Here is a 23,801-nt window from a genome sequence, read left to right as displayed (position 1 = left end):
ATAGAAATGAAAAAAAGTAGCGTTAGCGAAATACCAGTATAAACTCTACACACCGCCTCAAAAGGCCATGGAAACGCAACACGGTTCAAATAAGTTACTGTCTGATATGAAGCACAGTCGTCTCTTCATCTGAAACAGACATTTTGCAAACATAACAAGGTTTAGCTGCTAGGATCACACACACACCGAGCAGGAGCTAACCTCAACCCTGTGTTGAAGACCCACGCCACGTTGCTAGGCAACGGTACTCTGCTGCGCGAGGGCCACACAGGTCCCGTGGTGCAGGGTGGGCCTACCACTGTTTTTACTTTAATAATTATTGTAGGGTATTTAAAAAGTGCGAATAAGAATGCTACAATTATCATATAATGACACTGCTGTAAAGGGTGTAATAAACGTACCTCCAACCCTTTAAAGTATTTTCCCCTACTACAAAATATGTATAAGCCTGTATTTAAAAAAATCTTGGACCTGGTCGTAGTAAAAATATGTTAATTGTAATTACTGATTTATGACGTTTTGTGTGAAGCTGTGGGAGAGCGCACACGCCCCGCGGGGGGAGGGAGGGGCGCAGCGAATCAGCGCAGTGTGTCACCTCCCCTCTGTCCAGCTGTCACTGACAGCGGCACACATGAGCCTGGCACTGCCCACCGCTCTACACATCCTCCTGTCTAATACCACACAACAGGGACATGACGGGGCACGGCAGGCCACTCATCTTTGTCGAATGAGGACACCGTGCACAAGAAGTCGCTTGTTGTAAACTGCTAACTGTGATCTAGGTTTGATGCTAACCGAGACTAGCATCTGAACGGAGCCTGTTCTGCTTTGTGCGGTGGAGTTAGCTGACGGCTAGCGAAGGTCGGGAGGACTCACGGTTAGCAACGGGAGAGAAGTCTGTTAACCACTGAGCATCATCATCGGTCTGTTATTTAACCAGACCTGGCAGCTTTTTTATGGAAATCCATACATATTTTATGCTCATCAGCAAACGGACCCCACGTACAACCAGTACAACCGACTGAACGTTTTTACAACATTATCGTTGCTGTTAGCTATGTTGCTAAAGCTAACGCCAGCTCAGTGAGTCCTGCCGCGGCGAGGAAGGAAGAGAAGTGACTTATGATGTGGTCTGAGAGAAGTGGCAGACTGCCAGGCGAGGGAGAACAGCAGTGTTAGCTTAAAACTATTCTCACATCATTTACAACCGTGCCTGGCCCGTACAGCGAAGCCTGAATGAAGAAAACAACTGGGACACTCCAATTGCGTGAAGGCTAAATGCTTGTGTTTCTAACACAGTCGTGAGCTGGTGGTCAGTCCGAGCTGCGTTGGAGAAATACTATCTTGGCTATTACATCGACTTTAGTCACTGTCTTCTGTAACTATGGCATCGGCGAGCAGCATTGCAGCAAATATCGCCAGTAAAACGAAGACCAAGAAAAAACACTTCGTTGCTCAGAAAGTGAAGCTCTTCCGCGCCAGCGACCCTCTGCTCAGCGTGCTTATGTGGGGAGTCAACCACTCTGTAAGCTATCACCTCTATATCTGTGTTATTATCTGTGCGCTATCACCTTCAGATCTGTATGATTATCTGCACTCCATCATTATAATGCACCACAGTAAGCCAGGGCCTGCCTCTGCGCTTTTCTATTATCACTGATGATTGACAGATCACACATGAAGGCTCTGTCCAGAGGCTTTTACTTGTACCCACCGTAACATCAAATATGAACAGGTCAGATCTGTTGCTTTTCTGTTTGCTTGTTTGTTTGTTTGTATCTTTCTTTCTTTATTAGCACACATTCGCATAAACTCCATACTGTTCATATAGTGTTATATGGAGCAGCCGTGTCAGTATATGAAGCAGAGAGCAGAAACAGCTCCTCAGTTTCCTGTTGTGCTCAGGATAAGCTCCAAGGGCTCCATGTCATGAGAGAGCACATCTTCCCATGCACGAAGGCTTATCTCTGCTCTGCTTTACTTTCCTGTGCTAAGTATCAGCCGGGACTCCGGTCATATCTTCAAGATGAGTGAAGAGTTGTCTAGAAGCATGTCAGGGCTTTACTACAATGTTATTAAGTCAGCATTCTTCCTAAGTTATATTTACATGTTATAGTTTTAAAGTTGAACTAACCTTATGGAGCTAATTATCAGAAATGACAGACACCTGACTCCTAAGACAAATTTTAATTAAAGTTCTTATTGTTGGTGCATAGTCTACAGCAAACTATGTAAAATCCACCCAAAATTACTTAATAAGGTCCTATATTATGCAAAACTGAAGTCATGTTATAATGTTGTCACCTCATCAAAAACATACCTGGAGTTGAGTTTTGTTTCATTCACCCATGTTTGAGTAATGTTGCATTATTAGTCTGTCTATATCTCCAAAGCTCAAAATGCTCTGGTAGTGGTAGTTTCCAACTTAACAATTACTTTTTACCTTTAGTTCAGTAGAGATTGGTAACTCCAGGTCTGAAATGATCAAACTGATTCTAGTGAAGGTGTGTGGAGTTTAAAAACACAGTGGAGCCCTTCCAGTATTACCACATGACATCAGAAGGTGGAATAGAGTTTTTCTTTTTGAGAGAAGAACTCAACCCAAGTATGCAGGGTTTTGTGTGTTAAACATGTGTGAATGAAAGAAAACACAACTCTGGGTATGTTTTTGAAGAGGAAACAGCATAATAACATGATCAGAATATATGTGACCTTTAATACCATTAGTTTGACTCTTTCTTGTGTAAATTATGTAATAACATTTGAATATGGAGTCCTGGTCTGAGTTTCCCTGCACCTTCATTTCTGCAGGCACATTACACTTGTCTTTTTATCTACGTTCTACAAGTTCAAACACTGCTGAGGTTACACAACTCAAGCATCTCTTGTATTTCGGACGCTTTAGGCACTTGTGAGATTTGTGAGTTTCTATTACTCTTGGCTATAATTGTGTGAACTTGTTAACTTTCTAAGGTGTGAAGGTTATAATAGTGACAAAGGTAAAAAAGTCTAAAGGCCCCACAGTTTTGAGTTGTAAATAACAGAATCCTGAAGGAGTCAATGAAGGGTTAGCTCAAGAATGCAGCGCTGTCCATCCAACCTCCGCAAAAGACACTTATCTTTTTTATAATGATGTAAAAAACATCTGTTATACGTTGTTTTCAGGCCAGAGCCTCCAGAGCTCGGCTGATCGAGGCCATGTGGTTACTGTCAATAAGTATTTTAGAAACAGGTTTATCTCTTCAACATAGCAATAAATTGACTTTAGTCAAAAAGTGTTAAAAGTTATCTTGTGCGGTGTGTAATTGAACTGACAACCTACACCGAGATACGAGCATTTCTGTTCCGTGGTCGATCTCTGAGTAAAACATGTCAACTCTACATATGAAGATGGAGTTATTTAGTCTAGATAAGAATATGCTGAGCTGTAAATTTGTCGGAACAGAATGTAGCACTGGCTTGTCTATTCTTGTCGTGTGGGATCTGATTGCACTATTGGAGAAGTGTCTTTCACAATGTTTTACCACTAAATCAATATTACATTTGTGGCCTATTATTGGATATCGTCTACCACTGCTCCTGATGCCCTCCCTCCTTCTGTAGTGTATAGGCAGCTCTGATGAAAAACTCTCACTTAATAACAAATAGTGTATTCTGCTTCTTCCTCTGCCTTCAGTGTCTGGACCTTCACCCTCAAATCGTGTTTTCAACTAGGCTATGACACAAAAAAAAGAACCATGATATGTTTGCCTCCCTTGATCGATTTATAATTTCCAATTCAATTTTATTTTGGCTTATTAAAGGGCCCATATGACATTATTTTCTGATCTGTTATAATGTAGTTTCCTCATCACAAACATCCAGAGTTGTGTTTTGTTAATTTTCACACATTTACCAGACATTTAAACGTGGAGTAAAGCTCACAAGAGTCAATTTTGTCTAATATAGAACCTTTTAAAAAACAATAAAATGTTTTTCTTAAATTAAACAATATAGACTCAATTTAACACTTAAAAATAGTACATTTTCTTCCTCCAAAGTCTAAATACTCCAAACCACAAGCACTATAGGTTGTGGAACTCGTGATTAAAATGACCCAAGCTCATCATTGTCGATTTGAAATAACTGAATATCGATTAATTGCCCAATTCCTATCTTCAACCGAATATCTGTTTGTCTGAGTGGCAGTACCTGGTTTGAAGCGTCTATAAATACACCAACAATGCATTACTACAGGTATATGTGTTTGTTTATTCTTGTTCCTCTCTGCGCGCTTACTCAGAGGAACATGTTTTTGAGCAGCTTGACTCTGCAGGTCATACTCCTCACGCTCCGTCAGTCTGAGCTGCTTTAGCCTTTAATAGTCAGGCTTCATTCACAACAGGACTGCATATGAACACTACCATTATATACTATAGCTATCTTCAGGTAGCAGTCACTGTTATTTTGTATTTACAGCAGTGTAGTGGAGTAGCGGCTGTCATCATTCTGTAGTTATCGTCACTAGATATGCGACGATAACTGATATTAAGGCTTATTTCATACCATTCCTAAAGCACAACCCCCACTTCTATTTTACTACACTAGGCCCATCACTAACTCATTCAATATGTAACATTCATTTTATTTTTTAAATGTTCTCCTATAGTGCAGCAGCTGTGTAGGAACTTTTTCATTTTGGCTTCTGGGGTTGTTGTTTTCTTGTTGGATTAACATCGCATTAGGTATTTTATTTTGTTATATTTGTGCTGTATATTCTGTAACAGTATATCGTCCCTCAAAATTTGCTAGCGTCATCTGTGAATCCTTGTTTTTACAACTTTGATTCAGGATAACAATCTGTTTTGTCAGCAGTTATCCAGAATATGTAGTGGTGTGTAAAACTTTAAAAGCATACACTTATGTGAGTAGCAGTTACAAATGATGATGTTAATAATCAGCCAGCAGAGAGTGAGTCTATTCCTTTTATTGGTCCATTAAAAATATAAGCATCAACTCAATATCCATAACTCCCTTTGATAACGAAGCCCCTCCCTCTGTCTCCGCTCCTGCTCCACTCATAAAATCGCTGCGTCCTTATTACAGATGCCCTTCCCTTTCTGCAAAGTCTCCACAGCAGTAACACAATAAGAGCTGTTGACACTTAAGCTCACAGTTACACCTCGTGCACCTGGCCTTCACCTGACCACCATTACTCCTCATCAGCTAAATGCTTTCCTTCATGCGTGCACTAGCTTTAGTCTCCACTTTCAAGCCCCACCGTGTAACCTTTCAGCCCAAAATAGACTAAAATATAAGGATTTTGTATTTATTAAGTATTCTTTCATGTGTCATCGCTTGCATCTCCACAAAATGGACTCTCCATGGAAATGTTGTTCCTCTGACTACAGTTTTCCACAGCATGACATAAAAATCATCCATCTCCATGAAGAATGCTCTGAAGTTTGGTTTTCACTTTCTATTTCCATGGACTCACGCTGGTGACGTGCCAACTCCAAAAAGTTACATGATGCTGCTTTAAATGTCCCCGTAGTATGTTTTTCCACACACCCTCAGTATTGTATTATGGCTGTGATTCATCCAGGCATTTGGGTCATGCATGGCTGTTTCGGAGTGTATTGTTGTATGTAGTGAATAGGCCAGAATAATATGTCCAGAATAATATAACCAGGGCTTCTGCTAAAGGTCAAGTGCTTTAAGTAATGCTACAATTTTTGACATTTGTTCCCTGTGTAAAGGGTGTGTAAAGGTGACTGTGGTTATGTTGAGTTATGTAAACATCAGTTGTAAGTTCAGGGGTGGAGATGTTGTGGTCAGCCGCTGGTGCAGTTGGGAGATATGCAATCAACCAAAAGCTTTGTGGTTCAGTCCTCAATAAATATGCAGCGGTCTAGGCTTCTCTGACAGCAACAAACCACTGACAATTTTATGATGCAAAAAATTGGTAATCCATTCTTGTGGTCCTATGACTTTAATTATAAACTTGCACATTTTTTTAACTGGTTTATGGTTGATATCTTTGTAAATACCAGGATTGTTCACATGAAATAAAAACTGGCAGAAGGTTCGCCTAATTGTCTGCCAGCACAAATTTACTGAGGCGATATAATTTTTTTTTCTCTAGCGTCAAAAAATTGTGATTAATATTTGCTCATACATACACGACAGTAGCTTAGTTGTTAGAGCGTTTGTCCACTGATCCAAAGGCTGGTGGTTCAAATCCCATAAACATAAATGGTTGAGTGGTCAGATCCACTGACCCACAGGTTGGCAGTGCGACTCCAGCTCCCACAGATAAATGCTGTCATTGTGTCCTTGGGCAAGACCCCCCCACACACACACACCCCAGTGTCTGTGTACACTGGTGTATGAATGTGTGAATGCGTGAGTGGTTTCTTGATGTTAAACGCACAAAACTTGACACCACAAAATCAGAGGTGGGACCAAGCTGTTGTTTTGCAAGTCTCAAGTACATCTCAAGTCTTTGGCTTCAAGTCCCAGTCAAGTCTCAAGTCAGAGGCAGGCAACTGTCAAGTCGCAAGTCATTGGTCCACAAGTCGAGTCCAAGTCTACTTTGAGCTTCAAGTCATTTCAAGTCTTTAACACTTGAAGCTTGAAATTTATTTGCTTTTTTAACAAAATTGTACCGCTGAAAAAAAGGATGTAACAGTATCTAAATTTCACCGTGCAATATTTATTGCAATATTTTGGAGAGACTAAGATGACACATCCCTGGTAACAAACAGAGAAGTGGAAAGAGACGTGTTTGAGTTTCGCCCTGTAAAAGTAAGCACTGAAAGCATTAGTTGTAGTCTATAAAACGACTAGAGTCTAAAAACATCAAGTGATCTCAAGTTAAAGGGCTCAAGTCAAGTCCCAAGTCTTAGTTCAGTTTGTCAAGTCTCAAGCCCTCAAAATAGTGACTCAAGTTGAGTCCCCACTTCTATACAAATTGTGCAACCAATACATATTTTAACTCTTGGATCAAAACAGGACACTAAATTTATCAAATTAACAAAAAATGATATGCTAAACTGTAAATATGGAGGTGTAAATTGACTGAACGAGCCAAAGCCAGGCCACAGAGGCAGCAGCCGGGTCTGTAACTGTACATGTGTTGTGAGCTGTCATCATCTGTCTGTATCTGGTTTGCTCCGATCACATTAAGCCAAGCTCCTCTGCTGCTGACACTGCACACGCTCCCATACTACTTCCTGTCCACAGCTCAGGCGCGCACATGCTTCACTACGGGCCGGAAAACCAAAGCATGTCGCCATGGAGACACACAGGAAGTGGTGCTGCAAAAAAACGTATCTGCCAACTGATAGAGAAGAGGCTTGTTGGCTGATTAAGCAGAAATAGACACTTGCTCTTGAAATTATGAACAATACAGAATATGTTGGTGCTTTTGGAACTAATGGAATGGACAGTATTGAAATCAAAATTGTACTGAAATTAAAATGTTTTGTGATTACCATGACACCAACATCAATCAAACGGCATTCTTGCAATCTATATCAAATATTTTGTGAGCTTCAGGATTTTAAAAATATTTTCTTGCATGTGCATGTTTTATTTTTTATCCAGTTAAGATTGCGATTACATTTGCCATTTGCTAGTTTTAATTCCGGTAATCTCCTTCTGGTCAAAGTTCACTTTTTAAATGCACCAGATTAATGTGAAATATGAACAGACAAGCGGATGCAAGAATTTCTTAGAAGAAGAGCTCTTACAGACCTAAACTACAGGTAACAGTGTTTATGCAGAATAAGAGGGTTTTTTTGTTGTTTGTGGAAGAAAGCAGTCTTTACGATTTGCTAAGTGCATCCATTCAAATTATGAGTTCGCTGCCGTAATTCCATCATTCCATCAGCCCAGACCAACATTGTAAATAAGAAATTGTTCTTAATGCTTTGCCTGGTAAAATAAAGATTAAATAAATAAAAAAAGGTATATACTTTAAATTTTTTAACAGTAAAGCCTTCACACATTACATATTTTCAAAAACAGTCATTTTTATATTATGTTGCAGACTTCTCCATAGGCCTGTCATGATGGCACATTTTGAAATGCATCATATTATATAATAAAATATAAACGATAAACAATAATATTGAAAGTCATTTATGCCACTGACACAATAACCCCAAGGCATGATTTACCCCCAAAAAACTATAGTATAAAAAAAAAGTATATATAGCAGAAGAAAATACTGGAAACACTTGCATTGTAGTGAAGAAAAGCAGTTTCTATACATTTCCCAGTTAAACATATGTGTAATTGGACAGCCTTTACTGTGGCTCTTGCCTGAGGTGACTGGTTGAATTACCCTCACGGCCGCTCAGCTTGTGAAGACGAGACATTGTGTGGGGCCTCGTGTGAAACTCTGCTTTGTTAATGAGGTGACATCTCCTCTCTGGCGTGCTCTCCCATCATGCATTTGTGCCGCCGTAGCTTCGCCGTGACGTCAATGCCTGTCGCAGCGTTGCACTGAAACACGCTCACATCTGTGGACTGCTGCAACTGACCTTCTTTTGTCTTTCTATGCTACATTTAGCCACTTGTACCTGTGCAGTCTTTGGCTGAGTTTTTCTTTCAAACAAAAAACACTGCTCCACCTTGTGATGTCATGTTCTAATACAGGAAACTGTTTTTAAACTCCATACACCTTCACAAAAATCACTTAGTACTGAATTTGCCAATCTCTAATAAACAAAAGGTAAAAGGTAGCTTTTTATTTCATAACTACCACTTCATGACATCACAAGGTATTTTAAGCTTTTGAGATGTCGACAGACTAAGAAACCAAGATTATTCCAACATGTGTGACTGAAATAAAACACAACTACAGATATGTTTTTGCGGAGGTAACAACATTCTAATACGCCTTAAAGGTCACAAGAGTTTATTTTGTGTAATATAGGACTTTTAAATCATATTGAAATTGTGTAAATATATCGTCTGCATTTCATTTTCATCTTATTCTTTCCCTTTTGTCAAACATCTGGCTGGAACTATCTTGCGCATTTGAAATATTAAGGCAAAGCTTTAGCCCTCATAATTATTGACAAATCTACCATACAGAGAAGAATTGATACCAATATGTAGTACTCCAAATTTGTACAAAAAAAAAAAAAGATAGATAGATAGATAGACCCTTTATATGCATTTCACCTGGATTTTAAGTCCCTAATTGTCGAATTCAACAAATGCTACATCTAAATCTACAGTATGTCAGTCCAAACCAACGTTACTCCTCTTTATATTTGCTCTTAAAAGGAAAGAAAAGAAGACAAATAAATCTGATGTTCCTCTGTGAATAGCTTGTTTCTGCTTATAATGAGATTGGATCAGACAGCAGAGGCCAACACTACAGCTTCACAAAGAGCCCAGTTTGTTTAGACTCCATTGGGTTCAAAAGCAGTTTTAGTTCTAATGAGGTAAGTTTTAGTCAGGGTGTTTTCGGGAAAATCTGACTGAATGATAAGGGAATACTCATCACAGATTACACATACGTTGCTATTGTCCTTTGTCAAATCCAAGTCTATTAATAGCCTCATGAGACCTGCAAGAGGTCGAAACAACAGGCCACATTTGTCTGAGCGTGAGTCAAGCGTCTGCTGCTGTTAAACTATGTGATGTTTAAACTACAGCCTCAGCAGTTCACCTCAGGAGACCAGGCCACATGGGTCAATCATTCTACAAAGTTTATACAGAAACAGTGTGGTACTTTTTATAGCACAATTAGGAGCTGTAAAGTTAAAGATCCTATATAATGCAAAATTGACTCTTGTGCGCTCTAAGTCATGTTAAAATGCTGTTACCTCATCAAAAACATACCCAGAGTTGTGTTTTGTTTCACACATCTTTGAGTGATTTTCTATTATTAGGCTGTCTACACTCAACTGATATAATTTACCTTCTATTTAGCAGAGATTGGCAATAACAGAGCTGAAATTAACCAAATAATTGTATTGAATTACTACAGAACATCACAAAGTGTAAGGGAATATGTTCTGTTTGAGAGAAGAACTCAGGCTAAATATGCAGGGTTGGTGTGTAAAACATGTGTGAATGAAACAAACCACAACTCTGGGTATGTTTTGATCAGGACACAACATTATAATAACATAGATCAGAAAATATTGTAAAATGGGCTCTTTAAGCTATGTCGGCTTTATTTCATAACATTTTATAACATTTCTCTTTCTGCTTTTTTTTTTACAGATAAATGAATTGAGCCATGTCCAGATTCCTATTATGCTTATGCCCGACGACTTCAAGGCCTTTTCCAAGATTAAAGTGGACAACCACCTCTTTAACAAGTGAGTCAAGTTTAACATCACGCAGCACATTTCAAATATCTGGGTTGCACCTGTCTATAGGAATAATTGAGCCAACGCTTTTCAACTACTTGTCCTGGAGACTTGCTTCTTCTATATTTAGTGCAGATTTCTTGGAGGCAGTGTTATTTTTGTTCAGTCATATTCTGACCGTAGATTTTGTTAACGTAATATTGTTGTTGATGAGAAAATGCAATTAAAAATACCTGAGAAGTAACAAAAGTATGACTAAATGTCTGAACTTTCTCACTGCTAAAAACAAGTGAGCTCTCAGTGAAGAAATTCGTGGTTTTCAGAGTCTAGTATGTGATGATGTCATACTCCCAGATGGGGAAAAGAGACAGTTTTTCCTTCCTTTTCCGTTGCCATGAAATATTCAAAAGGTAGATTCCCAAATGTTGAACCTTATGTTTTCTATTATTGAAAAGACCCAAGAATGCCTATATTACAGCAAATATCTGCATCTTAACAATATTACTTTTACCTGTTTCTCATCTGTATTAAATATTACTGGCTTTAAAGGACGTGATCATCTGAAACCCAGCTATGTTTTATTTATTACTTTTCAGTCCAAGAGCACCATTTAGTCAAGTCAAGTCAAATTTATTTCTAAAGCACATTTAAAAACAACCACAGCTGCCCAAAGTGCTGTACAAACAATTTAAAGTGCCCTCTTATAAAACAAAACATGCAAAAACACGATAGAACAATACAATACAAGAGTCCCGCTCAGCTCGTGTTTAAAAATACGTAAAACATTTATACACAAGATTAATGTATTACAGATTTTTATAGACATTTTGTTGTTGTTATGCGTTTGTTTGTTTGTTTGTTCCACTTGGAAGTAATAAATCATCTGAGCTGATTTCTAATTTGTCTACGTCACCTGTCACTCACTGTACAGTCCTGCATGTTTTCTCCTTGCTGATGTTAATCTCCATGCAGGGAGAACATGCCCAGCCATTTCAAGTTCAAGGAATACTGCCCCCTGGTGTTCCGAAACCTCAGAGAGCGCTTTGGCATTGACGACCAGGATTTCTCGGTATGTTTTTTTCACCCCACTTAAACAAGATTTTACATAAAGATCTACTCATGATATACTATGGCCGTGTGCCCTTGTCCAGGCCCCTCCCACTTTTCCGTAGTGTCCATTGATGTATTGTGGCTGTCTCGTCTCCACGCGGGCAGTGACTTGGCAGGATTTGGAGGTCATGGTGTTCTGGCTCAGTGCAGCTGTCCTCTCTGTTTACATTAGCTGTGGCCTGGCTGCAGTCACTGGGCAGTTGGTGGTGTTAAGACTTTTGGCCAGTTCAAAGGCGTTCCTCGGCGGTCCTCATCCTGTCAATAAGCCTTATATTACTTGTTAGGAAGAAATACAGAGTGGTTAGTCTCACGCATATAAGATTCAGCCCATTTTGACAGAGATTATTATAATTTGTATGATTGGGGGTGGTAATATTGGGAAAAAAGTGATCGCAATATATTAGTTAATATCCTTATAACTATAATAAGGTGATATTTATGTAAACCACAAATATGTTAAAGTGAAGCCTGCCTTTAAAATTGGGCTGTACCTGATATTTTCGTGTATAAAGTAGCATTTGTTTTGCCTCAGTATAGATGCAGATAAAACAGCTGTGTGTCTAATGTAATTATAAATCCTTTTTATCATCCGCGAATGAACATGTTATGCTGGTGTGCTGCTAGCATGCTAATTGTTTTTTAGCACGGGAGTGACAAAACTCTGCTCTGACCTCGGAAAGTTGAGAAAGACAAAAGTACAGAAATATCACAATTGTTCTCATATCCTCAAACTTTTTACACCTCCTACACAACAATTTTGACATTAACCTGTAGAAACTGTGCCGCCCACCTGTAATTATAACTGCATTTACAGGACATTTTAAGGTATAAAAGTAATGACACTAAGACTGAGAGAAGGCCAGAGGACATGAGACATTCCTGGAGAATTAGGGTTTAACTAACGGATCGTGTAACTGGAACTGAGGTCTGGGCAGCAGCTGTCGTGTGTGTGTGTCTGTGTGTGTGCATTCTGGACACACTCTGGGTAGAAGGTTGTATCCCCATATGTTTATAGTGAGGAGCAGAAGGCTGTCTGACCTTGACAAGAAAGGTCAAGTTATGTTAGAGCACTGCCTGATTGACGAGATGATCATGTGCGTAACTGCGGCTTTATCAGTTATGCCACATTTTTATTGGTTGTATTGATTAGTGTACAATAACTCAAAGTTCATACATGGGCTGTGTGCTACAACCAAACAAAAAATACTTTAAAATAACAAGTTAAATTTGTATTTTAATGGCACAGTGGTGTGAGGGCTTTTCCTGCCTCGACATTATCAGGGCTTGGCTTGATTTCTGATTGCGGTGGGTCCTCTTTGGTTTCCCACATAAACCTAAATCCTGCACAAAGGACTAATCCTCCAGTTTACTCCTGATTATGAACCGTGCTCAAGATCTGAAGAAGTTTCCCCATAGGCCTGTCATAATAAGTACTTTATCAACTTATCGTTCAATACATGACAGATGGAACAATCATTTTGGAGGGTCAGTATTTACTGTGGGTACTTTTTCTTTAGACCAGCAGGAAATGTAATGGAAATGTTTGGGGTTTTTTCTGCACTATGATGAGATTAGAGCTTTTGACAGTTTAATTATGAACTTATATGACTCATTATATATACAAAATAACTAAAGTGTTGCATTCTGTTATTTAATTACTGCAGCTCATATTTTTTGAACAGTATTATAAATTTAGCATACTTTTTGGGGGGTGTTTCTGCTTTATGTTATAGTTTCAGTATTATCGTTGATTGCCTATATATACTTCAGCAATATATCACACTTCAAAATTTGTTATCGTGACTAGGGATGGGACAATAAACAATATTGATTATCGTGATAAAAGGGGTCGATAATAATCATTCATGGGACATTTTATATATTTGTGATAATCACCAACAAAGATCATCACCATTGTGTCACCAGAATGTGCAGAAAGAAACCTACTTATCTGCTGGGGAGTCGACGGGGGGCCAAAGTGGTCTGTTGTCCCGGGGCTTAGGGGCCCAGAATTGGACTCTCTTACTTTGTATTAAAGGGGGGAGACTTCTTGCCCCGGGCCCTCAAATTTCAGTTGACGGCCCTACTCATCCAGAATATTCTCTGCTAGATTGTAGTTGTTTTCACTGATGACAAAGTACAATACTGTAACAGTTCTTTAAACATGGAACTTATTTATAATATTAAAGTTACAATTATTCATATCCATAACATTTTAAACATTTTAAACGCAATTATTCTGGCCATTATTTGGTCGTGATACTAAATTTCAACATCGTCCCATGCCTAATCGTGACAGCCCTACCACTGCCTTCTATATCTTATTCTTTGCTTCCTCAAGGTGATCATGATGCATCTGTGCTGTTTTTCCTTCCTGTGCAGAACTCTTTGACTCGCAGTGCTCCTCTGAACAGCGAGGCGCAGGGCAGGAGCGGCGCCCGCTTTCACACGTCCTACGACAAACGATACGTCATCAAAACCATCAGCAGTGAGGACGTGGCCGAGATGCACAACATCCTGAAGAAGTACCACCAGGTAAATTCCATCACGAATAGACCTGTGTACTTGTGTAATTGCTCAAATTAAGCGCTGCTCTTTTGTAGTTTATTGTTGAATGCCATGGCAACACGCTGCTGCCTCAGTTTCTGGGGATGTACAGGATCACAGTCGACGGAGATGAAACCTACATGATTGTCACGCGAAACGTCTTCTCGCATCGCCTTTCTGTCTATAAGAAATATGACCTCAAGGTAGGAGGCGAATGCAGTATTTTAACTTAATTTGTGCATGTACAGTGTGTAATGAGCTTTGAAGGCAAGTATCCCACAATGATGACATTTTAATTTTATTTTTTAGGGTTCAACTGTGGCAAGAGAGGCCAGTGACAAGGAGAAGGTACGGTTACATGCTGATTTGAAGGGACAAGAGCACTCCGTACTCTTATAGATTTTGACCTAATACAGGCTAGTTTTGAAGTTAAATATAACATCTTTGGGCACGAGAGAAAGAACTGTTTGGAGTGGTTAAAATGTTCCTAGACTCACTGTCACTGCCCAGTCTCACTCCAACACATAAGAGTGACGTGCCTCTGGGTTGATGACAGTAGACAGTGTCCATCTCTTTCATTTAGCGCCTTCACTTCACCCCCCTCCTCTCTGCCTCGCTCTCTCCCTCTTTCCCTCCTGCACGCAGCTTCATCACTCTCTCCATCATTTGTCCCGCCCCCCTCCTGCTTCTGCCTTAGTGGTGCTTCTGTTCTGACTGAGTGAGGAGCAGTTTTAAACGTGCTGATAACATGTGACTTTGTTCTGTGCTGGTGTGCATGTGTGCGAGAGTTTTCTGTTCAATGTTGAGGAAAGTGTTTGTGATGAAATGTGGGCTGTTTTTGGCTGCCAGGACAGTGTCTAATTCATTGTCCTCTATTACATTAATAATCTGAACAATTTTAAAACACTTGAGCGGTGTCTTGTCACATTTTGTTCATGGTGAGTTTTGATGCTAAGTTCCTGCCGTTTCCAATGTCCATGTGTGGATGCTGGATTGACATGTCTGCTACAGCCTTTCTCAAGGTCCATGGAGCTTGAGTTTTGGGCACCGTGTGCTGGAGCATGGGAGACTTCAGAGATCTCAGGGAGTATATGGACTACTATAAACGGCTGAAGACATTAAACATGATTGGGATTAGAGGAGATGAGTGGAAAACAAAGCAGAAGAGGATTTAGCACACACATGTGAGCCGACTGTGTGACCTCTTTCTGACAGCGGCTCAGCTTTTGGCTCTAAAGCCACAGTCACAGCTCCTGGTCAAAGGAGGCATTTACAATGCTGTGTACAGGGATGTTTTGTATCAACATGAGCTTTAACTCTAATAAAGAGTAGAAGTATGTTCCTGACTGAAGTGTGCACTGTGATACCTGTAAAGCACATTTAACACAAACATAAAGACGGTTCCTCCCTGATTGCATGGCCATGTCCCTCATGCTTGCACCTGCATGTTTTATATATGATCTTTTAAGTCACTTTTCTGATAAGTATCAATCCCAGCTCTTCCTCCATTTTTGTTCTCTTCTACCAACACTCAACATGTATTTGTGTATTTAGTTTTTACTCCCTAAATATTTAGATTCAGCAGTTCTACCCTTCTTCTCGGATCATGACTAAAGCCCAGATGAGTTTTGTGTTCAAAGCCGGGTTTATTTTCCCGATTCTGTAGTTGCTGTTTTGTTGATGACTGTTTTGAATGGCTTTAATTGTCTGAATGTAATGCACTGAAGCTTTACGTTGTATGTTGCTAGCAGCAGTAGAACTTTGTTCAGTCAGTGCACATGCAGTTTCACACAGTTTCAGATCCCATTACTTTACTTCACTTTTAAAACGTAGAGCAAAAATAATTGTTCCTTGTTTTCCCTTTCAGCTCCTGCTTGCCTTGCAAAAATGTTTCCTTTGTAGATAATGCATGAAACTGCTGAGAGATAATTGAAATATTAAAGTGACAAATGTTTTCCTATCATGCATCTTTGACTTTAAATACAGAGACACTGACTGACATTGCGGCTGCATTAGATGTGGATTGTGCACATTTGTATTATATTTTAAAGTACTTAAACAGGAATGCAGGCTTTCCTCTCTGAGGACTGTCCAGTTACATTTACCATAGTTTGTCTTTACTTCCAACTGCCTCCTCTCTTCTCTCCTCTGCTCCTTTCCTGCGCCCCTCCCTAACTCCTCCTCTCCTAGCAGCCGCCCCCACCAGAGGACGCGCCCCCGCGGCCCAAATCTGGTAACGTTCAACAAAGGCTGCAAACACTGCGGATTGCCACGCGCTTTTACTGCGCCATGAAACACGTAAGAGATGTAAGGACCCAGGGCTCGTATCAGGCATGATCTATTCAACAATTCCTTTGATTTCTGCACAGATCATTTTCTTTTCACATCTTCCAGAAGGTGATGCACTGTTATTCACAGTACATAGTTAACACATTTGCTTATTAAAGTCAGAGTGTTATTTAGCGAGTACACTTCCTAATACTTGCTGTCGAACATTTGTCAGGTTGGCTTCTGCAAGGTCTCTAGACAAAAACAGTCTTTGGGATTGCACTGTATTTTCTGGGAAAAACAAACCATTTGCCACGTTTCCATACCACAAATGAGACATGCTTTTTGATACATTTTTACATGTTTCTTCCACTCAAACCCATCCCACTGCATCTGTAATAGAGGAAAATACCCTGGCTCTCTGAGTGCAAGTTATTACACAGTGTGTGTGTGTGTGGGTGTGTGTGTGCGCGTGCGGGGTGTGTGTGTGTGTGTGTGTGTGCGTGTGTGTGTGTGTGCGTACGTGTGTGTGTGCGCGCGTGTGTGCGTACGTGTGTGTGTGCGCCTGTGTGCACGTCTGAGCGACATGTGGGAGCAGGTGAAGTGTCAACAGGGCTGCATTTATTTTTGTGTTTCTCTTTTGTTTGAAATAAATGCCCATCTCATTTCTGGAGATCTATGTCTGTATATGTGCTCCGATGTCTGCTGTTGTGTGTGTGTGTGCTGTCGGCTCTGTGTGTGGAGTCCTGCTGCCATAGAAACGCTGTAGCGGCTAAAGTGCTGCCCGTTACCTCACCTCCTCTTGTTCCTCAGTGACCTGAAACCAGGCACCGTCCCGCCTCATGTAACATCTCTCCTATAGGCTGTCGCTAGTGCTGCTATGAACAAATGTACTACAAAAACATTTGACCTTTTGTAGAAACGTTTATTGGAGTGTAAGCCTAAAGATACGCTAGAGCTTTAGTGCTAATTGTAGTCTGTAGTCAATGGTTTCAAAAAGCACTGTATGTTTGTTTTCATAGTTATAAATATTTGATCAATTCTCTTTAAATGATAATGCTTTTTGGAATCATTAAGCTCAAATGACAAAAATATTTCATCTTTTATATTTTTTGTACCACAATATGAAGTGTATGGATCTGTCACATGCATTTAAAACAGAACAGGAAGAGGAACAGGAACAAAACTGTAATCTAATGGCCATGAGCCTGTGTCTCTAAACACAAAATCAGACCATAGCTTTAGCATAAGCATTTTTAACTGTTCAAACAGCCTTAGTTAGCGACTTTGTAAGCCATGATGCATTGGATGGATCTTTACACTGAGCATGCTGCATGACGTGTACAGTACAGTGGACAAATGGGCCTGAGTTTGGACTAGAGCTTGTGTGTCATTAACTTCTTATGGGTGATAAATGAGCTGCATTATATTTGGCAGAGACGGGCTTGTCTAACCACAGGTAAGAGGCCACAGCTCACGTGGCCAAGACGTCAACACGGAGCGGCTGCATTTTGAAATACCCTTTAAAGCCTTTGTGCTCCAGGATGAACTGTTAAATTTTGGGAAACTTACAAAAAATACCACTTTTGTAATTAGGGGCAAAACAGTGATTCAGTTTGCCTTATTCAAATTGGGCTGAAAATGTTGACCCATGAATGACAGCAATTAATAACGGTTGACAAGTTTAGTTTCTGTAGTAAGTCACATTTTTGCCCCAGGACTAGGTACAGGGCCAGTTCACAGCTCTAGTTTGTGTGGGATCAAATGTATTTTTTCTGAGTACTAATTTTGTACACTAATGGCCAGGCAAAGGAGTTGCCCACCTACAAGGACAATGACTTCATCAACGATGGCATGAAGATCTACATTGATGGAGAAAACAAGAAAATGTTCCTGGAGAAGCTAAAGAAGGATGTGGAGGTGTGATGTGTTGTGTCTTGTGTGTGTATTCCTGTGGGTGCAGTTTTAGCTCATTTTTCTGTTTGCTAACACAGTTCCTGGCCCAGCTGAAGCTCATGGACTACAGCCTGCTGGTGGGGATCCATGATGTGGAGCGTGCAGAGCAGGAGGAGGTGGAGAGTGAGGATAATGAGGCGGAGGAGGAGGGAGAGAGTGACGGAGGAGGCATCGGTACCCCTCCAGATAGTCCCAGTAACACTCTGGACAGCACCAAGCCGCTGGCACCAGGAGAGTTTGACCCAGCCATAGATGTTTATGCCATCAAAAGCACTGACAGTAAGTGCCTCCTAACTAGTGTGTTCTTATACTAACAGCTCCCTCTGCTGGACAAACTGTCATTAACATGTCCATGCTTAGCAGGCGCTCCCAGGAAGGAGATTTATTTCATGGCCATCATTGATATTCTACAACATTATGATGCCAAGAAGAAGGCTGCTCATGCTGCAAAGACTGTCAAACATGGGGTAAGTAACTAAAACGACACAATTAATGACTCATAATCTGTTACATAACTTCTTCTTCTTGATGGTTCAGACGCTGCCTTCCCAACACTGGAGAAATATTCCAGCCTTTAATAACATTTGATTGTAGCAGTATATTACTTAAAGGGCCCATATTATACTATTTTCTGATCTATGTTATAATGTTATTGCCTCATCAAAAACCCTGCATATTCATTTGGTGAGTTCTTTTCTCAAACAGAAAACACTCTGTTCCACCTTATGATGTCATCATGTGGTAATACAGGAAGTGCTCCACTGTAGTTTTAAACTCCATACACCTTCACTAGAATCAGTTGGATAATTTCAGCCCTGGAATTGCTCATCTCTACTGAACTAAAGTTAAAAGGTAGCTGTGAACTTGAAAATTATCACTGCATGACATCACAAGGTGGAACAGAGCATTTTGAGCTTCGGAGATGTAAACAGACTAATAAATCAGGGTTACTCAAACATGTGTGAATGAAACAAAACACAACTCCAGGTCTGATTTTGAGGAGGTAACAGCTTTATAACATGGCTTAAAACTCACAAGAATTAATTTTATGTAATATAGGGCCTTTAATCTCACATGTGCATATTATTTACTTTTTTGTTAACTAAATTTATTTCAACATTCAATAAATAAACTCTAGCAGCTATAAAATAAATACGACTATGCTAGCTGAGTGCATTTGTACATTAGGACTAAAGTAAATTATTGAATATAACATCTAAGTGAAGTCTGTCCCAGATTTCACTTGACTTTCGTGCCTGTGTCTGTGTCCAGGCTGGAGCGGAGATTTCCACAGTGAATCCTGAGCAGTACTCCAAGAGGTTTTATGATTTCATCACCACCATCCTGTCATAGCCTCCGTGCTCACAGAGCCACAGGGAGGGGGCAGACTGGCAGGGCAGTGGGTTACTGTGATGTGCACTCCCCTCCCTGGTGGTCTGGTCCCTTTCAAAGGAATATCTCTCTCTGCAGCTAAAACCATCATCAGTTTACATGTAACCTGCCCTCTGTTGAGTTTGTTCATGTTACTTTGGAGAATAAGGGTGTTATAAGCAAGTGTCCAAGTCATTGTGCATTTTTTTATGCGTCTGTATGCAACTGTCAGTTTATGTGGGAATATAGTAGCTTTTTAAAATTTCTAACATCCACTTCCTTTGGTTTTATGGTTTATACAGTATGTTACCATGCTTTTCTGTTTGTTCACGGGAGGTTGTTTAAGGGAGTTTCGCACATGTGAAACGTGGCTTGAGCGTGAAATTAAAACGTTTACGAAATGCAACGCTTCGTTTCAGGGAGGCAGTCTTCCAGTAGGCCAACAGCCACTTCCCCCAATCCAAAAAAACTCAAAGAGCTCAGCCAAAACAAATCTTCCCATTTATACCTTTACGTTTGTGATTGAGCCTGGATTCGTCTTGCCACATTTACTTTCAATAATTTTTCCTCAAAATGTAATTTATTTGTAAGCACCCGCTGCACTTGTCGTTTTTGCATCCTGTTTTACAAATTGTTTAAAGATTTACAGTGTATGTTTACATCAGTCAAAGAGGGATTGCTTTTAGTTGTTCTCAAATGTTCAGTAGTTGTCAAATGCAGCGTCGTGTGGCAGATGTCCCAGGCTTTCCGTGGCTAAGTCCTCATTCAGTCATCAGCAGCTCTTTCTTTTGCCATCAGCACCTTATGAATCAAACGTTTGCACTTTCATTTGTTGTTAGAGGTTAGGAGTCCTTGTTCTGTTACATGCGCTGCAACAAAAAGGCAAACAACTTTTAGAAAAACAGCACTGTGCAAAAGTCAAGAGAGGGCTGTTAAATAGACAGTACTGTTAGAACATTTCCAACTGATATTGCTCTTAAAATCATTTTTACAAAAAGCCAAAAAAAATCCATTGATTCACTGACTCACAAAACACTCAAACAAAAGACTGAAATGAACTATTAAAGTGTTATTCAAAGTGTTTTCAAATTCACTAAAACATTCATTTAAGCAGGTCTGAATTGTAATGTATTTTAAATCAACCAAAAATATATTACTGCTTTTTTTTCCTTTTACAAATGATTTAATGTTTTACACCTCTCTACGCTTGCACAGTACTGTTCGTTACAAGCCTGCTTTAAAACCTTTTGACTTCGACACCAGGCTGTGGTGACTATGCATGTAATTTCAGGGCAGAAGTTTACCTCCGGCATCGTACCAGCACACACGCGGTCGTACTAGTTCGTGTGTGCGTCAGTGTTCAAAATGGAGGAGGAGGAATGTTTTTTAAAATCTTTGCAGGTCATTTACTAACACCGTCAACTTCTCTAACCTCGCGTCTTGTTTTTGCATTGTGTGTTTTTTGATGACATTTTACAGTGGTTTTACCTGTGTTTGAAATTTGGCAGTTACTGAATTTATATGGTAATAATTTCTGTGTTTTTCTGTTCAATATTTTTTATGTATATTTTGCACAATAGGAAAAGGAACCAAATGTTACGAATAAGATCTTGATGAGTTGATACGGTCTTAACAAGGGAAATGCAATATACTTGTGTGAGTGTGCGTGACTGATGTTGTGTATCAATGCCCGATAACCAACTAAAACAAATTACTTTTCATTGAAGCTTCCATTAAAATATGTTTAGATGTATAAAAAAAATATATTCACATTTATATTTTTACATTGGTCATTAATATAAATCTATTTAAAAAAAAAAAAAAGGAGCCACTTTTCTGGATGAGTGTTTGTGTTACGTGTTAAATCCAGTTTGAATTTTTACAGCTTAAAATATAGGTGTAAACAAAACAAAAAAAAAAATCAAAAATTGCATGTTGCTGGTTGCCCTATTTCTGGTCATTGTTCAGGTGTCCACGTGTTGTTAATTATTCTCTATACCACGCTTTAAATAACTCGTTTCATTGTATACACTGTGCAACATGTGTGCCTTTATACTCCAAAACTATTTAATTTTATACTTCTTTTTTTAAAACAAAGATAAATGTTATTTTTAAAGTTCCTCATTTATGCCCCATTTTGTGCCGTTTTCTTTTTCTTTCTCCTATGTGTATTCGTTGTTGTGTCAGTAGAATAATACCATACTGATGATTGTTGAAACAAATTGGAGATTGGCGCATTGTAAAATTGAAATATTAAATGTGTTCAGGCCAGGCCCCCCCCCCCCTCGGTAAAGTCATGAATATACTACTAATCTCTTGTTTTGTTGATGCTAGTCCTGCCTTTGTGTCTGAACTTGTGGAGTGAGTGTTGTGGTTGTTTTGCTTTATTTCATTTTTTTTTTTAACTGTGCTTGTATTTTCAAACCTAACCATTTTAAGGCATTTGTCAGGATTTTCCTTTTTACCTGGCTGACAACACATGCAGCCATTTCTTTATTTTGCATTAATGGTTGTGATGTCTTGATGTGAATGTCTCAAAATCAGTGGTTAGTTGGTTCACCTGCTGCGCTGCTTTTCTGGTTGTAGCTCCTGTTGTCACAGTTGGAAAATACATTATTACACACGCTTTGCACGCTCACTTTGGCAAAACAGTCAGTGGTTATTTTTAGTTAAATCCTGGAAACGAATGGGAGGGAAACCCATACTTAAATGAAATGTTACACAATGTTTTTTGCTGCTGTACATACAAAACCAAGCTTTTTTGTGACTCTGTGTGCTCTGTCACCATGGTCTTTGTTGTCAACCTGTTGCCACAAACCCTGCCAAAAACAAAAGTACCCACAAAATGTCTCACTATGAGCCGAATGAACAGTGTGTATTGTATATTTCAACTTTTAAACTGTCTGGGTAAAATAACACCTCCTGCATCCCTTTTATGTGAAAATGTCTACAGTAACAAGCTATCACAAACAGACAATAAACTTTTTGGAAGCCACATATGGATCTGCAGGTCTGGGAATGGCCTTATTAACCACATTGTAGCATAAAATATATTAATTGGAGAGATGCAGGCCTAAACCAGCAGCTGAAGTGCCCTGTGGGGTTCCCAAATGTCCCCAGCTTATGTTATCTCTGTGTGCGTGTGTATGTGCGAGTGTTTGACGTGGCTGGTGGTGTTGAGAGAATTCCGTTCTGTGGCAAAGAGGCCAAAATGATGTTGTATGTTTATTGTTCATCACATGTAATGATAAAAGATAATACACTCCATTCCATAAGCGTTCTCTCAAACCAATAAAAGCACTTGTTCAGCTTAACTCATGTCTCCCCTTAATTTTATCTAGGCCATTTATTGTTTACGTTTGGAAGTGCGACCTTTGCGTAATCGTGCGTAATTTGGCACAGTCTACAGGTATCGACTGAAACTGAAATTATAAATTACGTCGATCATGTCGGACAAGTGGCATAAGTACCACTTTTAACTTCACAGCGGTCAAACCTGACTCTATATTTTAAATACTATTTTTTTTTTTTTTTTTACTATTTTTACTATAAAAAAATGAATAGACTTCCTATGAGCTTGATTATTAAATCTATAGGCTATTTAGGGCCTAAATCTTTTGCTACATTAAGTAGTTCTATATTGGATTTTTTGTTTGGTTGTTTTTTGGGTTTTTTGTTTGTTTGTTTTTTGTTTTGGGTTTTTTTGTGTGTGTGTGTGAGACCTACATCGTTCATTCCAAAAAAATCATAAATTGAAACGATCATTTAAAAATAATTGTACGTCCGTTAAATATAAAAACGTCTTCTCTCCTCGGGCGCAGATGTAAAACTCGGCGTCTTTGTACATTTATAATATTTTGGGATGACTTATTTGTTGTTGGTTGTATTTGTGGGGGACAGGACCCTCACTAGGAGCCCCTCGTGCCACGTGCGCCGCAGCTGCCTCAGGCGCGCGCCTGTTTGTGAAGCGCGCATGTGCAGTATCAGACTGTCACCGCCAGGGGTCGGTGCAGATCATGAGATTAAACTCCCATCGTCCACCGCCGTGTCCTCTTAACTGCAGCGGGCTGTTTTATCATTCAGCCTGTGGTTTTCACTGATCTGCTCTGCGGTATAATAGAAAAAGACCTACATTTAGACTGCTCCAATGTTTAAACAGAAAATATTAACGAGCCGCTTTTAACGTAAAATGTGAAATAAAACGACAAACGGCAATAATCGTGCAAATGGCAG

General features: G+C 39.6%; 1 protein-coding gene across 2 annotated transcripts; it reads left to right on the top strand.

The window, feature by feature from the left end:
* Window positions 1–604: 604 nt before the first annotated feature.
* Window positions 605–22,886, top strand: pip4k2aa (phosphatidylinositol-5-phosphate 4-kinase, type II, alpha a). 2 transcript variants are annotated; one of them, XM_033986063.2, is made up of 10 exons: window positions 605–1,525; window positions 10,228–10,325; window positions 11,289–11,385; window positions 13,809–13,961; window positions 14,030–14,176; window positions 14,283–14,321; window positions 18,048–18,161; window positions 18,236–18,476; window positions 18,561–18,664; window positions 19,470–22,886. In XM_033986063.2, the coding sequence occupies exons 1-10, from the start codon at window positions 1,385–1,387 to the stop codon at window positions 19,548–19,550; spliced, it is 1,215 nt and encodes a 404-aa protein (XP_033841954.1). In that variant the 5' UTR covers window positions 605–1,384; the 3' UTR covers window positions 19,551–22,886. The 2 variants fall into 2 exon arrangements, with proteins under 2 accessions (XP_033841954.1, XP_033841953.1); XM_033986062.2 differs by having other exon boundaries at window positions 18,558–18,664.
* Window positions 22,887–23,801: the final 915 nt, after the last annotated feature.

The sequence above is a fragment of the Periophthalmus magnuspinnatus genome, chromosome 20 (genome assembly GCF_009829125.3).
Source record: "Periophthalmus magnuspinnatus isolate fPerMag1 chromosome 20, fPerMag1.2.pri, whole genome shotgun sequence".
NCBI lineage: Eukaryota > Metazoa > Chordata > Actinopteri > Gobiiformes > Gobiidae > Periophthalmus > Periophthalmus magnuspinnatus.
The sequence above is the reverse complement of the archived record's forward strand: the minus strand, read 5'-3'. Positions and strand labels throughout refer to the sequence as shown.

Coding starts and splice junctions, on each gene's coding strand:
- pip4k2aa (XM_033986062.2), top strand. CDS start 1,385: ATGGCATCGGCGAGCAGCATTGCAGCAAATATCGCCAGTAAAACGAAG. Junction 10,326..11,288: donor GACAACCACCTCTTTAACAA/GTGAGTCAAGTT, acceptor ATCTCCATGCAG/GGAGAACATGCCCAGCCATT. Junction 18,477..18,557: donor TGCCATCAAAAGCACTGACA/GTAAGTGCCTCC, acceptor GTCCATGCTTAG/CAGGCGCTCCCAGGAAGGAG.